We start from the raw sequence: 14,635 nt of genomic DNA, 5'->3' as shown, positions 1-14,635 counted from the left end.
AGACACATTATCTTTTTTATTATGGACAGAGAGAAAGAAAGAGAGCGTGAGAGAACTATGTCGTATGGTTGTACGCCGATGATCACCGTGCTTAACTGTTGTGTAGATAGGGGCACTTCTAAAAATACTGTATTTCCTCAGTAAATCGTGGTTCTCGGCCTTTGCGAAAACGGAATAGACTTTTTTTGTAGAAAATTTTAAAGACTAACTCCTAGGAGTTGCGCACTCTTTATGGTGACTTAGTCACTTTTACTAATCTTCTCTGAGAGAAATGGTGATTGTTTTTTTTTTTTTGTTTGTTTTTTTTTTTGTTTTTTTTTCTTTGTTTTCCAATTATTGTAAATAAGAGAAATGTTGTATACTGACGCTTGTAAAGGAACTGTGTACCTTCACGTCTGTGGGTGAACGGTCTTAGCGCTAGGGAGGATTTTGGGTTTTACGTAGAGACTTCTCTTGTGGAGATAACACACCCCCGTCTCTCTTATCTCGAAAAAAAGAAACACACACACACACACATCTCTGCCGGAGTTGAAAAACAGTCTAAAAAAAACAAAACCACGACTGATATATCTGATGGTTTGCTCCCTTTCTGTTTGATTGTGATGTTCCGTATCACTTTATCTGACACACACACACACACACACACACACACACACACACACACACACACGCACATATTCAGAAGCGGAAACTCATAGACTTTAGCATGCACACACACACACACACATTCAGAACCGGAAACTCATAGACTTTAGCATGCACACACACACACACACACACACACACACACACACACACGCTCATACACACTTTGAACACTATTTTGAGCCCCACCGTTGTCCTGCAGTAACTGTTATCACCGGCATGACTGTGTCCAGTTCAGTAATACGATACAAAACAAATTAATCCACATGGAAAGCAAACAAGCAACCACGTTCCTGTCTTTGGTATAATAAATCTTACATTTGTGAATATACGTCGCACTGTCCTGTACTTGTTTATCCATGGTGAATTTAAAATCCCTCTTTTGGCTGCATTACGGTAAGGGTTCAATTTGAAATTTGATTTTCATTTAATATTATTGTAATATTTTGTATCCCATTTTTTAATTACTTTTTTATTACTTTATCTATTCTTGTACAGATATGTATTATTTAATATATACCACGTTAATACGTTCATTTTGGTCAGCCTTTTAACCATTTAACATAAGGGATGTTAAATGGTTTACTGGTAGCCATAAAATATTCTTAAAGTTTATATTATTAAATAAATCAATATTATTAGAGTTAAAACCACCCAACTTATTTCCTATTAATTATTACAACATATATGACCATTTGTAGTATAAAATCAATCGTTGTCATGATTAACTGAATTTTTTTTTTTTTTTTTTTTTAAGAAAGAAACGATGGTGTTATTCTGATTAGTAATCTGTGTTATTCTATAGTAAAGACTGCAAGAAACTATTTCGATTTAGTCAGATTGCAAAAAAAATGGGAGGATTTGGAGGAGCATTTGATAAAATTCACAACTCAATATCTAAAAAAATAAAGTTGGGACTGGGACACATCTGACTTTAGCTCAGGAGTGGGGTAAATCATTTATTGCATCTTGCAAATATATGATGTGCAGTTGAAGTGAGTCTGGGTGTATGTACATGACACAGCCTGAGGGGGGCAGTGCTGTTGCATAGTACCTCCCGTGGAGCGCTACTCCAAAATTACTTTTTAATTATACAATATTAACAAAAATATATATAGCCTATCATGCTAATACTATCAATATTATGACATATTAATTGATTAATAATTTGTTTTTATTTTAATAGGACAGTTCACACAATTATATATATATTATTAATAATAATAATAATAATAATAATAATAATAATATTATTATGATTGTTATTATTATCTGGACAAAGGGGTGATTTTCTGAGTTTTCTAGATCCTGTGTGCTTGTCAAAGCTCCTACATGGCGCCGGTGTTGGACATGGAGAGGCCGGCGTCATTGCTGCGCTTCTTGTACTTCTTTTTCACGCACACCACGCTGACCACGGTGACCACCAGCATGACCGCCAGCACGGGCAGGGAAGAGGCCAAGGCCACAGTGGTGGTGTCCATGCTGGAGGCCTTGTGCTGGCACCGGTCCCCGTAGAACCACCAGTCACTCGCCACCACGCACCTGGGATCAGAAAGACAAGAGTTACTGTATGCAGTCCAAAAAACAGGACAGAATCCATGTTTTTTTTGGGGGGGGGTGTCAAAAAAAGCAATCACCTGCAAGCCGGTTTCCCTTTGTCCACCACACACGCTCCATCGTTCTGGCACTCCACGTCGGTGCAAGCATCGCCGGGCCCCGTGGTTACAGGCGGCGCCGCCGTTGTGGAGGGCACGGGTTGGGTCACGAGAAGATGAGAGGCATCTCGAGAGAGGAATATTTAAAAAGAACGAAAGTGTAAATTAATGTAATTCCTTCGGGGGGGGGGAACTTGGAGAGAAGAGAGAAGATTCTGGTCTGGGCACTAATTATATAGTTTGCATGTAGGTGTGGATGTCATTGGTGACATTGAAAGGCACGGTTCAGACATCTCTATGGTTGAACATCTTTGTTTGTGATCTGGTTCTCACCCTCCATGGTGAGGAGAAAGATGGCGTCTCCTCCCTTGATAAAGTCCCGGCTCTTGGCTCTCAGGTGGGTGAGGTATGCCGACGTCCCGTATCCAGGACCCCGGAAATAGCTGGTTCCGTCCGTGTTGTTCACCTCAAAGCCCACCTTGCGCGGGTCATCCCAGAAGAAATTGCCTTAATTTGAAAGGGTGTATTCATTAGATATTCCATTTGAGGCGTACGGGCGACGTATATAGAAGCTTATCACGCGCTCTCTCAGCGCAATACTCAATTCTGATTGGTCGCTAGCGGCAATCGGCTGTTATTTCTGAATAGTGACTTCTGATCTATTAATAATGACCGTTGTCTTGTACATTGAAACTAAAGCGGAAGACTTGATGGATGAATGTGGACATGTCCAATTTCACATTCATGACACTAACTAGGTTCGTCATTTGTAGGGAAAGGTATTTATTGTAGGGTGGATAGTTTATGACATAAGCGGAAGCTCTTAAACTACTAGTAAAACAACCCCCCTTCGTAGTGGTGCACTGCTGGGGGTTAATTTGCGATAATGACCGACTGGCTGCACGTTATCCCCAAACGCATTCACTTCCCTGAAAAACACTCCTGCGTTGCATTTTTCTGACCTTCATGCTTCCTGTTGGGGTCCGTGGTAAAGCTGCGCTGGTTGTTCATGCGCTTTTGGATGTGTGGGTTCTGGTCCATCAGCATCATGGTGATCTGCTTCCACGGACACGGCCACGTCTGCTCCGCGTCCCCATCGCGAGCCACCAGGTGGGCGTAGGCCGACATCCCAGCAGGCCTTCCGCTGGGAAACAGGGACATCTGGAAGGTGTAACCCTCCTTGGAGGTGAACAGCGGGCTGAGGATGGCCTGGCCGGCTGGCGTGTGCTCCAGGATGCTGCTGAAGTTCCGCACTCGCCACACGTGCTCTGGGCAGGTGGTCTCCGAGAGGTTGATGTCGTCCAGCGATAGCCCCCCCGGCCAGAGCCCGGCCGAAGTCTTCTTCCCCTCAATCACAACACGGAACTTTTTGGTGGCGTCCAGGCTAACATGGTGCAGCTCCCACATTTCCTGAGCGAGCTCTGCAGAGCACAAGGAGGTTAAAACGCTCGACCGCTACGTTTCGAATGTCAAGAGATATTGCCGACAAAACAACACCGATGGTATTCACCAGTTAAATCGACGATATGTCGCAGGACTCCATTCGGGTTGGCTTTGTCATACTCGCGGACATATATCCTCAGTTGGTCGAGAGGACCCCCGCTGTTGTAGGAGAAGAACTGAAGGCACTGGTAGCCTCGCTTGGGGTAGAGCAGCCTACTCTCCAGCAGAGCCGAGTCGCCGACACCGGCGGCAGACGTGTTGTAGTGCATGAAATACCCTGAGCCTGTGGATTGCGACACATTCGACATAAACAGGTTTTGTTTCGTGAATCTCCCTTCCACCTTGTCAATCTTTGTGCGATGGGTCACTGGTTGTGGTTTTGGTGGTGGCGGCGCTGCTGCCTTTTCCTCACCAGAGCATCTGCCCAGGTGGGAGTAGTCCGTGGCGGGCCCTCCAGCAGCCTGAGAGACCCGGAGCCAGTCCCCTTGGTCTCCCTGTCCCTGGATCATGCCGCAGATGTTCTCACGTTCAAAGTCACATGAGTCCAGGAATGTGGAGGCGCGGGCTGGACGGCGACACACAACACAAGACAACACACATACTCACTGCTCGGCTGAATAGCAGGCGTGATAAACCTTTGACCCGCCGCCCAGGAGGGTGAGTCGCGGAAGATTTGAATTGAGTCGCCGAATCGAGTTGCAGAATTTTTTTCCTCGGCCCAAAATTTGTATGTCTAGAATTTCAATCTCTAAAGATTTATCAAACATGTCTTATGTCCTGGAAATGATGGTTCTAACCCATTTAAGCTACAATATGAGTGTTTAATGCACAAGTGGTGGTGAAATAATTGTTCATTGGGCCCATTGCACACTTTGTTCCTATCTTTGTTTTAGTTTTTTTGAGTTTTTAGTTTTCTTGGCCTGGATTCCGTGGCACGGCTCTTACTGCAGTTGTAGAGGCGGTTGAGCTTGAGCAGGTCGCTGTGGCTGAACTCCATGCGCTGGCCGATGACGTCGCTGAACGCCGGGATGTTGGTGACGATGGTGGGCTCGGTGCCGTTGCTGAAGGCGGTCTTGCTGTAGTGCATCATGGACTCGTAGTCGTAGGGAACGCCCAGAGAGCTGGAGACGGTGTCGTCGTAGGTGTTGAAGTTGTGCTCCCTGCCTTGAGTCCAAAGAACATCGCACAAAGGGAAAACGTGGAGGCTCGCCTTTGCTTTCGCCCTCAAATGAACCCTATGCTCGTATTGTTTATGAATTTATTGTGGCCGTAGGGTGAATAACGCCGGCTGAGTTTGCATTTTCTGATGTCTGACAAATATAAACACTTCCTGATACTGATAAGCAGTTTAATTTGATTATAATTTGCAAACACATTAAAGGATAGATTAGCTACTTTTCAATCCAGGCCTTATTCAAATGTTGGTTTTCCCTTCATTTCTAACTCCCGTTTTCTCAAAAGGAGACTCTGTAATGGCAACCTACTGTAGTCGATGTTACGCTCTGGATATACCGCGGCAACTGAAAAAGTTGTTTTAGATAAAATGGGATATTACTGATATTACCATTCAAAACACTCAAAAAAAAAAAACCAAAAGTAATGTGTGAATGTAATGGGAGTTCCTGTCTTTGAAAACAATGTAATTTCAAAATAGGGGCCATCGGACTGCATTCAAGTACAGTGCTTCAGAGTGGTAAGTTTCTTAAATAGTACATTTCTCAATAGTAAATAGTATAATTTTCAATGGTAAAGGGGAGTTTGTGCTATGAACAGTCATACAGTACGTGACGGGAAGCAAGGCGCGGCTTGAAAAATAGCAAACACATCCTCAAATGTCTGAGGAAGTATAGACCCTGTAATGAGTGGAGAAACTGGGCGAGGCACAACTTTGTCGACGTGAACTACCTTCTGAGATGCGATCCCACATGATGGTGACGTAGTCGTTGCGGTCGGACCTGGACTGCTCGTGCCAGAAGCCCAGGGCGTGAAGGAACTCGTGCTCAATGGTGGCGATGTGATCACAGTTGGCCCCGATTGACAGCCCCTGCATCCCCTGTCGCCGGTTTCCCACCATGGAGAAACATCTATGGAACATCAGGCAGCATTCATCACACAGATCCGCCCTCTCCAGAACCATCTTTACTTATGAAGGCCTCTTTAATATTCATATGTTTCGAGGATTTCTGATCTCTTCTGATCTCTTCTGCACGTTGGGTTCAATGTCAAATCAGATTGGGCAGGATCTTTAGACCTTACCCGTTCCCTTTAAAGATGGAAATGTAGTTCTTTTCTCCGTTCCAGGGCGTGAAGTCAATGCAGGTCTTCAGACGGTACTGCTCAAAGGCCTTCAGAATCATAGCTTTGGCATTGATCTCTGCGGAGAAGACCGAACGTCCGTCTGCTAATGATGCAAACCGCTTTCTATATCTACAGAATATGGACCTGTAATGAACTCAAAATTGCGAAAGGGCTCTGGTTGGCCATGCTGTGTTTTATGTTCGAGGGGTTTTCTCAAATACCATTTTGATTTCAATTTTTCACTTAATTTAATATCTTAATTAAATGGTAATGGTAAATTTTGGGTGAACGAGATCTCTTTGGCGAACCCAAAAAAATAAAAAATAAACTAACAAAAAATTAAATAAATAAATAAATAAGTAGATAAATAAATAATAACAGAAAATAAAGAATATCAACATATATTTGAATAGAAATGAATTTTATATTTTTTTCTTTTAATCTATTATTTATTTGATCACAACTAGACTGTAATTCTTTACGTATTCTTAAAAAAAAAATTAATGATAACTTTTTGTTCAAATGTTGATTAGTTGAGTTACAACAGCAACATGGGAAGGAAACAAATGGAAGAAACCTTTTTTTTTAATAATGCTAAGTTAACAAATTCCAAGATATTTTATTGCAGAATATGGCTACAACATCGAAAGCAAAAATAAAAACAATTAAAGATAATAATCTTCCACTGTGTTAAAGATAACCCTTTACCAACAGTGCCTACAGTACATAAGGAACATTGATTTTGTTTTCTGGTCATTTATGATGAAAAACAATGAGAATAACTTTCGAAGGCAACAGTTATAATTGACAGATTTTCTTTTCATATTCCTCTTTTTAACCAGCCGTTCTTACCCAGGTTGTCTTCCAGGTAGTATGGCACCGTCTTGGGCCACCGGTACTCCTCGCCGATTAAAGAATTTCGACTTTGTTTCTGCAGCGGTGGTTAAAGGCAAAAACAAAATGGCAGCAGGAACTATAATCAGTAAAAACAGGTATATATATGAAAAAATATATATAAAGGTATAGTTTGTGGAAAATCAATAGACATACCTTGTCGAGCACAATATCGCCTTCCACCAGGTTCAGCCCAGCCTCTGTGGCAACGCAGAAAGACTCGAATCAGAGTCCGAATGAAAGAAAGAATTGAAGAAAATGAAGTATGAAAAGGACAAAATGTCTCACAAACCTTCGTTGATGTCAAAAATGTCACGGTCCCGTCCGCCATCCACGTCAATTACTGTAGAACAGTAAACATTGAAAATGAGCACAACTCCCTCGCAATCAATCATCAGGAAAATTTAAGATATATTGTTTTTTAAAAAGAGAATATATTCTGTTAAAATATAAAACACTTACCTTTTACATTTGGTGTGGGCTAAACAAGAAATTAAACATGAACAATAAAAAATAAAGAAATAATAATAATAATAATAATAATAATAATAACAATAATATAGTTGACTGACATATTTTCTTCAACTCAAATAATGGGATACATATTGCAAATTATGATTAAATTAACATGATATTTAAATAGAATCAGTATATATGCATAATAAACCAATTTCTCACCAAACAAAGGATAAAGCCAAATAAGAGAGACACAATGTGTAAAATAAACACTGTTTTGAGTTTCCTTCCTCCCATGGTGGTGTCCTGAAACATCTTCCTACGTGAGAGACTTCAAGTGCGCTCTAAGGGAAGCTTTTATAAGACCATCCCATAAAAGTGCATGGCAAAAAAAATCTGTAAAATGCATGTACTTGTTAATAATTGACAGGGCTTTGACAAGATCTTTGACTCTAGATGATCTAATCTACAGCAACAACAATCCCTAGGACCCCACAGCGCTGTGTTGCTTCGACATAACAACAATAGCATCCGTACCTCTGGTAAATTAACAAAAATGCAGGTTTATATGTACATGCTGCTTCAAAAGACACTTTTATTCGAACACACATGAGTTGTACTGTACTTCACATTGATGAAGAATACATGTCTATTCAGTGATAGGAAGGTTTTATTAGTGCTGGCATGAACAATGTTAACCACATAATAAACAATAAAAAACATAGATAATATCTATCTAATATATATTATTAAATAGAAGGCTTTATCCTTTGTTTGGTATATACATATACATATATATATATATAAAATATAATATAATATGGAGCATTCAGCATATGGAGTTTCCAAGATCTAGGACCTTGGAAACATGGGAACATAGGAACTTGGGAACATTGTAACGGGTGTGGTTTATTATTATTTAATTATTACCCAATTGCAGCACAAAGACAGGCAGGGATATTTGCTGCTGAGGCTCAGACAGGTGATGCCATGGGAGCATTTCATCATCATCATCTGTGCAGGACTTACCAGGAGAGGTTCTGGACGCGGAGGGACTCAAAACTGCAGACTGCTTCTGTGTTGTTCCCGTCGATGTGTCTTCTGTTGACCTGATAGTTCTTCTACTTTCCTCATGTGTGGAAAGTTCCCTCCCTGCTTCTCTCACCGGGGATTCATTTCCAAGTAAAACCCTCCCGTGGAACGAGCTGCTTTATTTTCTAAATGCACAGCGGCTGTACGCTGATTTGCCTCAGATTTCCTGCAGCCATTGGACTCTCATTATAAATGTCTGCAAACCTTTGAAATAGGTTGATTGATGGCAAGAATATGGCTGTTGTGATAGAATATGGAAGACGGAAAATTGCGTTTGCACAAAAGCTCCGGGGATGTTCCCTGAGTTACAATATAATGGAACAAAAATTGGAACTGTAGGAGAAAAAACCCACACTGGGTTGGTGCCACACTGAGCAATGGCTCAGTGTGGCAGCTACACAGATATTTGAATGGCAAAGCAATACTTGTCTTATCTTATCTTAGCTTATCTTCAGCCTCAAAATGATTCGGAGAAAACACATTAGGGTTAAGCTTGATGCAGAGGGAACCATTCACTGCAGCACGTTTGGAAAACAAACAGCAGATAGACAATTATATCCTTCACCTTTACACGCCGCAACAGGGCGCTTCGTTCCACAGCCTGATTTCTCTGCAGCAAGTGACGAAATCCTGATTTTTATACATTTCCAGGCCATTTACGTTTCAGCTCAATCAGTTACAGAAGGAACTTTTGTTTGTATCATGAAGCCAAAACCACAAAACACAGAGGTGTTCAGGAGTGATAGATTAGTGGTCTTATCCCAGCTGGCAATGAACTGCGAATTTCGAGATTACATTTTTTGAACTGATTAAAGTCTCAATAGGTAAATTGACTCATCCTTTGCAGAACCATGCAAGGGTGAGATTGGGGAAGATAAGCTAGAGGCGACGTCGCGCCAACTCCCATGTTTACTGTCGGGTAATAGCTCAAGTATATGAACTTACATCCAGGAAACAATCATCATTTGACTTCGGGAAAAGTTCTGTAATTGGTTCAGTAAAGTAACATAATGATCGTTGTGTCAAAGCAAATTCAACCAGACTTGGAAGCATGTGACTGAAACAATATTATATCATGTAAACAACCCGGAATGAAAATACAAAGAACATAGAGAAACTCACAGAGAATGACTGATGGAGTGACTGTTTGATTCCATATTATGAGTCAAGATAAAAAAACAAAACACATTTTTCCATGTATTCACTGGAGACCTGGCAGTATTGTTCTATGCATTTTCTAGGAAAACAAATATTTTAAACCTTTTTTTCATCGCCGAATCAGCAATTAAAGCAACGCTGTAACTTTTTTAACCTTGAAATTACAGCTTCAAACCCATTTTGATGGTACACTGACGTGTAATATGGAGAATCGCACCTCTTTCACCCGCCCCCACCCTCTCTGACTTGGGCGTGTGAGCTCGATCTGCCAGGCCAAGCACATCTGGTACCTACACAGGGGGCCCCGTCCCTCCCCGGGCCCTCTCTCCGGGCCCTCTCTCCGGGCCCTCTCTCCGGGCGGCTCCCCCAGAGAGGCTGACTGAGTGCTCGCTGTAGTGGCGAGGTCCGTGCAAGGGGCCCCTTGCGCTGTAACCTAGGTGAACATCATACCTGTGTTTGTAACATAGACAGTTATTGAAACGTGACCGATAAGGTCAAGATTTGTCCAGTAAAAGAAATTATTTTCGAATACCGGACTGAGTTTTACGAACGGTTGTGTAAAAGTGAAATTGCCCTCAGAAACTGCAGTGGCGCCAAATCCTAAATACCAAAAGTGACATTGTGCTGCTTTCATTCGAAAGTTTTGGTCAGAAGTCTCCAAGTGTCATTCATTACATTGATTCAACTAGGGCAAAAATAGAGAGGAACTAATACCAAGCCCTCAGCTTGATAAGACTCTAAATGGTTTGATGCAGTCATATGTAATGTCATAGGTTTTGGTGATTAGTTATTGATATTTGCAGGCACTGCTTTGTATTACTTAGGAGATATCGCGTCTTTGAAAAGACGGAGCTAATGGGGCTGAACTGATGCAGCCAAGCTCGGGCTATCAGTCATATTTATCTATTTATTTTATTTATATAATTGTTTTGATTGGTGCACGGACCATTTCTTCTGCCCTTCTGCCCTGCATCAGCCTAATTGTCAAGCAGTCAAAAAAAGGGAATGGCCGGTATTCCCAATGGCCAGTCCGCCCCAGGAAACAGCACATCCAAAGTGCAACAATGGCTACAGCGGCTTGCTGTTGCTGTTGTAGAGGTGTACAGTGAAATAACCTCAAAATAATCAAAAACCTGATGAATTGCAGTGAAAAACAAAAATATCACGTAGTGGCTCGTTTTTGAATAATTTCTCCACAATGATGCAGTCAAAGGCAATTAATGTCCCTCAAATACAGATGCAGACAAAAGAGAATAAAAATTAGATGACCCTTTCTTTCTACCACTATTATACATATAGAACAACTATCTTGTCGTAAGATGATGATATTGTGGAGTTATCAAGATTTTTTTCTTTTTTGATGTGGTGTCATAGTATCGAAATCAGTCATTTCATGAGGAAAAAACACGAGTTCTGCTTCCCCGGCATCATTCCTTTTATAATCGTGGAAGGAGAATAACCCAGCAACTAGAGTGTTTTAATGAGTGACTGTGGCAGTTTTGCCACCACACGCCACCCAAGTGTCGTTTTCAGGGCCCTCCAGGACATAGACACCGACGACGGGGGGGTTGTTAACACCAGTTTATTGTAGAGATGAGTCTAAGTGGGCGAGTGCTCATTGGTCGAGTTCAAACGAGTCCTGACTGAGTCCAAACGAGTCCTCAATGATTGAGTCCAAACGAGTCCTCATTGGTGGAATTGGTTTTAGGAAGCTCACGTCACAACTGTAGCACTAAAGATAGTGATGGACAGAATAGGTAGGTTAATTATCATTCCATTTATATACTCTTCAATAACAGGCCTTTTAATTTATCTTTATGTAATGACATATATAGCTATAGCTATTTCCATGAGTTAAAATGTGATTTATTGATACTTTATGCTTAAAACATAGAAAATGATTTAGTAAAAAATAAAAAAATACTTTGAGCCTATTTTTGGGATGTCTACGTCACTTGACATGACGCCGTTGATCAGACGCTTTTGTCCAGAGGAACTTACAATAAGTACTTTAATACATTTTAGCGACAGTATCAAACCAACTGCACATCACAGCAACAACTAAACCTTCTCTCGGAACAAGCAGCACGAGCAGAGAAGTGTTTGAGTTTTTATTTTTTATCTCTTTTAACGGCAAAGTAAGTTATAAAGTAGAGGGGAAGAGATCCTCACGATGTCGTCGGCTCAGTGCAGTAGGGTCCAGGTGTCGTTTGAAGAGACGGGTCTTCACACACATCCACACGATCATTAGTGATGTGTTTTGAATGTTGGAAATGATAAAGCCTAGGAAGTTCAAAAAAATTGCAATTATTTACTTGAATACAGACATATTGAACATACTGCTACCTCTACGTTGTGGCATCCCTCTGGAAAATCAATTTCCGTATAATAACGTTTGGCCATTATTTCAGAAGTGGGACTTGTTATAAGGCCAGCGATTGATATACAACATACATGTTTTATATTTATTTCAATGCACCTGAAGAGTGGTGCCTACAGGGGAGACAAAGCAGAGAGGAATGTCATCCGCCTAAAGAGGTTACGGCCAGAATAAAGTACCTCATTGGATGCTTCGGAAGCCGTTTGAAAAATATTCTAAAAACGAATTGAATGTGGCAGGGAAAAAAAAAAAAAAAAGGAAATTAATGACAAATCCCTTGCTATTTTAAGATTCTGTTTTTCTATGCGGCACAATGAGTTGTGCAAAATTAGCTTACATATGCATGTACATATATAAATGATCTGTGTATGGTAAGATTAAGTGCACTGTGGGTAACTGTTTTATAAGTGCTTGAATTTTTTATGAAAAAAAAATATTATTATTATTATTATTATTATTACTATATTTTTTAACGTGCGCCTTGCCCACCCAATCTCCACCCAAATGTGTGTCTTTCCCACCCATGCTTTGTCAATGCATAGTAACGAAATGGGAGAAATTTTGACAAAAATAAACAAAATATATAACAGAATATTCATTATTCACCTTTGACGAATAATGGAGAAAAACACTTAGCGTACCTCCATGAAACTATATGTTCATGAACAATCTATTTTCCAATAAAACTGTTAACCTTCACGTCTCATTTTCTCTCACTCTCTCTATTCAGAGGTTATTGTCGCTCGGAACCTGGAGATTTGAACACAGCGCGGTCGCTATCAGTCACATGGAATAGCTAAGATTACTTCAAATTATTCATGATAAAAGTAAATTAATCAGAATTTTATGCAGTCGAAAACCTTGGATTTATTCAACGTAATTGGCACAACAAATTGGCTGCATGGATAATTGGATTTCAGACCAGCAAGGACAAAGCATATTCACAAGTTAAATGTCATTTTTTTCATCAGACCTGCGTGTCTCACAGATTCATTCATCCATTCATTCATGCATTCATTCATTCTTATAAAAGTTATTTACAGAAGCAGACCTTTTCCCTATTTTCGACACGGTGTCGAGAAGTAGAACTACGATTTATTTGGCAGCAAAATGCTACCACGAGAACAGCCTTTCATGACCTAAACTGTCGTCAACTCATCTCAACAGGAGTTCAACGCTCTGGATGTGCCTACTCTCAATACATCTCAGTAAGTCAGGTTTCCCATTGGGGGAAATTGAGGTTGGAGCCCATTACAGGTTTTTAAAATGGATTTAAAACATTGAAAATCAATGTCAACAACACGTACCACGCGAGCGGAAGAAAATGTTGTGCAGACACAACTCTTTTTGAAAGGGTTCGGCGCTGATTACTCAAAAAACTGTGGATGATCTGACTGAATTGTGATTTTCCACAATGGAAAATGAGTACTGTGTATTTTCCACTTTTGCAGAGAAGCCAGGTTCAAGCACCGTCTTGCAGAAGGGCCGAGAGCAAGGAGAAACGAAACCGGCCCAGAGGGAGAAAGACCAGTGAGCTGAAACTAAAAGTTAAGAGGACCAGGGGCTGGGAATTGTAGAGTATGAAGAGTGATTTGCCGGGAATACTGAGCAAATTGAAGGGGACAGCTGAGAGGAGGCTCGTGAGGAGAGGCGAAACAATTTATAATTATGGTATGGAGGGATTTGGAATCCTGCGGGGGAAGAAGGTCAGTGTGCTGCAAGATGAGTTGAAGGGCACGTTGGGGGGGTTTTGAGGAGGGTAGAGCTTCGTGGAATAAAGAGGAAGAGGGTGGTGAGAGGCTGCGGATGAGAATAAAACAGTTGGGTAGGTTGCTCCAAGGTCGCACGATGATTGCGAGGAACGGATGGTTGCCACGTAGGAGGCCTGTACAGAGCATGGAGTAAGCATGAACAGGGTTAGTCACGGGGTAGGCCTGCACGGGGGCCAAGGGTGGTGCTTGGGGACGGATGGCAGCTCGCCGGGTGGATGGCGAGGCAGTGGCTGTGGGTGGGGAAAAAAAAAAAAAAATGGATCAATTTGGGAGGTAGCTCCATTGTTGTCAAGTAAAGTCAAGTCAAGTTAATTTTATTACATAGCCCTTAATCACAACACAGTCTCTAAGGGTTTCACAAAGCCACATTCCGCGGAGAAATCAACGACATCCCCTGGTCCGAAACCCTCACCGGGGCGAGGAAAAACACCCAGAAAAACATTCGGGGAAAAAACAGTAAGAAACCTTTGGAAGGAGCCACAGAAGGCTTCAATGGATGCTGAGTGGGCAACAACAATAATCATATAATATGACAAATCATAGGGTATTGTACTTCTATACTATGCAATGTCAAGACAACACGAGTCTGTTTGCCGGTGTTAACCGCCGCCGGAAGACGCCTCCAGTGAAGCGGTCCTCACCGGGTCTGATCCAGGGAGCTCGCCGCAGCTAAAATCTTGAAGTCACGTCTGAGGTCAACCAAGCCAGTGCAAGGTGGCATGGGGAGGCCAGAGAACAACACGTTACCATGATCTAAGCAGGATTTTAGAGAATGCATGGACTATTTTCTCCGCATTTTCTGATGTTCATGTGTTTGACGTACATGGGCCAGACGTGACCGT

The 14,635-nt window shown here is 41.5% G+C and overlaps 1 protein-coding gene across 1 annotated transcript; it reads right to left on the bottom strand.

Moving 5' to 3' along the window:
• Positions 1-1,973: 1,973 nt before the first annotated feature.
• mep1bb (meprin A subunit beta b) lies at positions 1,974-9,924 on the bottom strand (the record flags this gene model as incomplete). Its single annotated transcript, XM_080010387.1, has 13 exons — positions 1,974-2,187; positions 2,283-2,427; positions 2,634-2,807; positions 3,263-3,721; positions 3,811-4,026; positions 4,156-4,308; positions 4,689-4,907; positions 5,649-5,827; positions 6,000-6,117; positions 6,894-6,972; positions 7,092-7,135; positions 7,228-7,278; positions 9,888-9,924. The coding sequence occupies 13 exons, from the start codon at positions 9,922-9,924 to the stop codon at positions 1,974-1,976; spliced, it is 2,088 nt and encodes a 695-aa protein (XP_079866513.1).
• Between the last annotated feature and the right edge of the window lie 4,711 nt (positions 9,925-14,635).

The sequence above is a fragment of the Zeus faber genome (genome assembly GCF_960531495.2).
Source record: "Zeus faber genome assembly, chromosome: 12".
NCBI classification, from domain to species: domain Eukaryota; kingdom Metazoa; phylum Chordata; class Actinopteri; order Zeiformes; family Zeidae; genus Zeus; species Zeus faber.
Note: the sequence above shows the minus strand (reverse complement) of the source record. Positions and strands in the feature narration are given on the sequence as shown.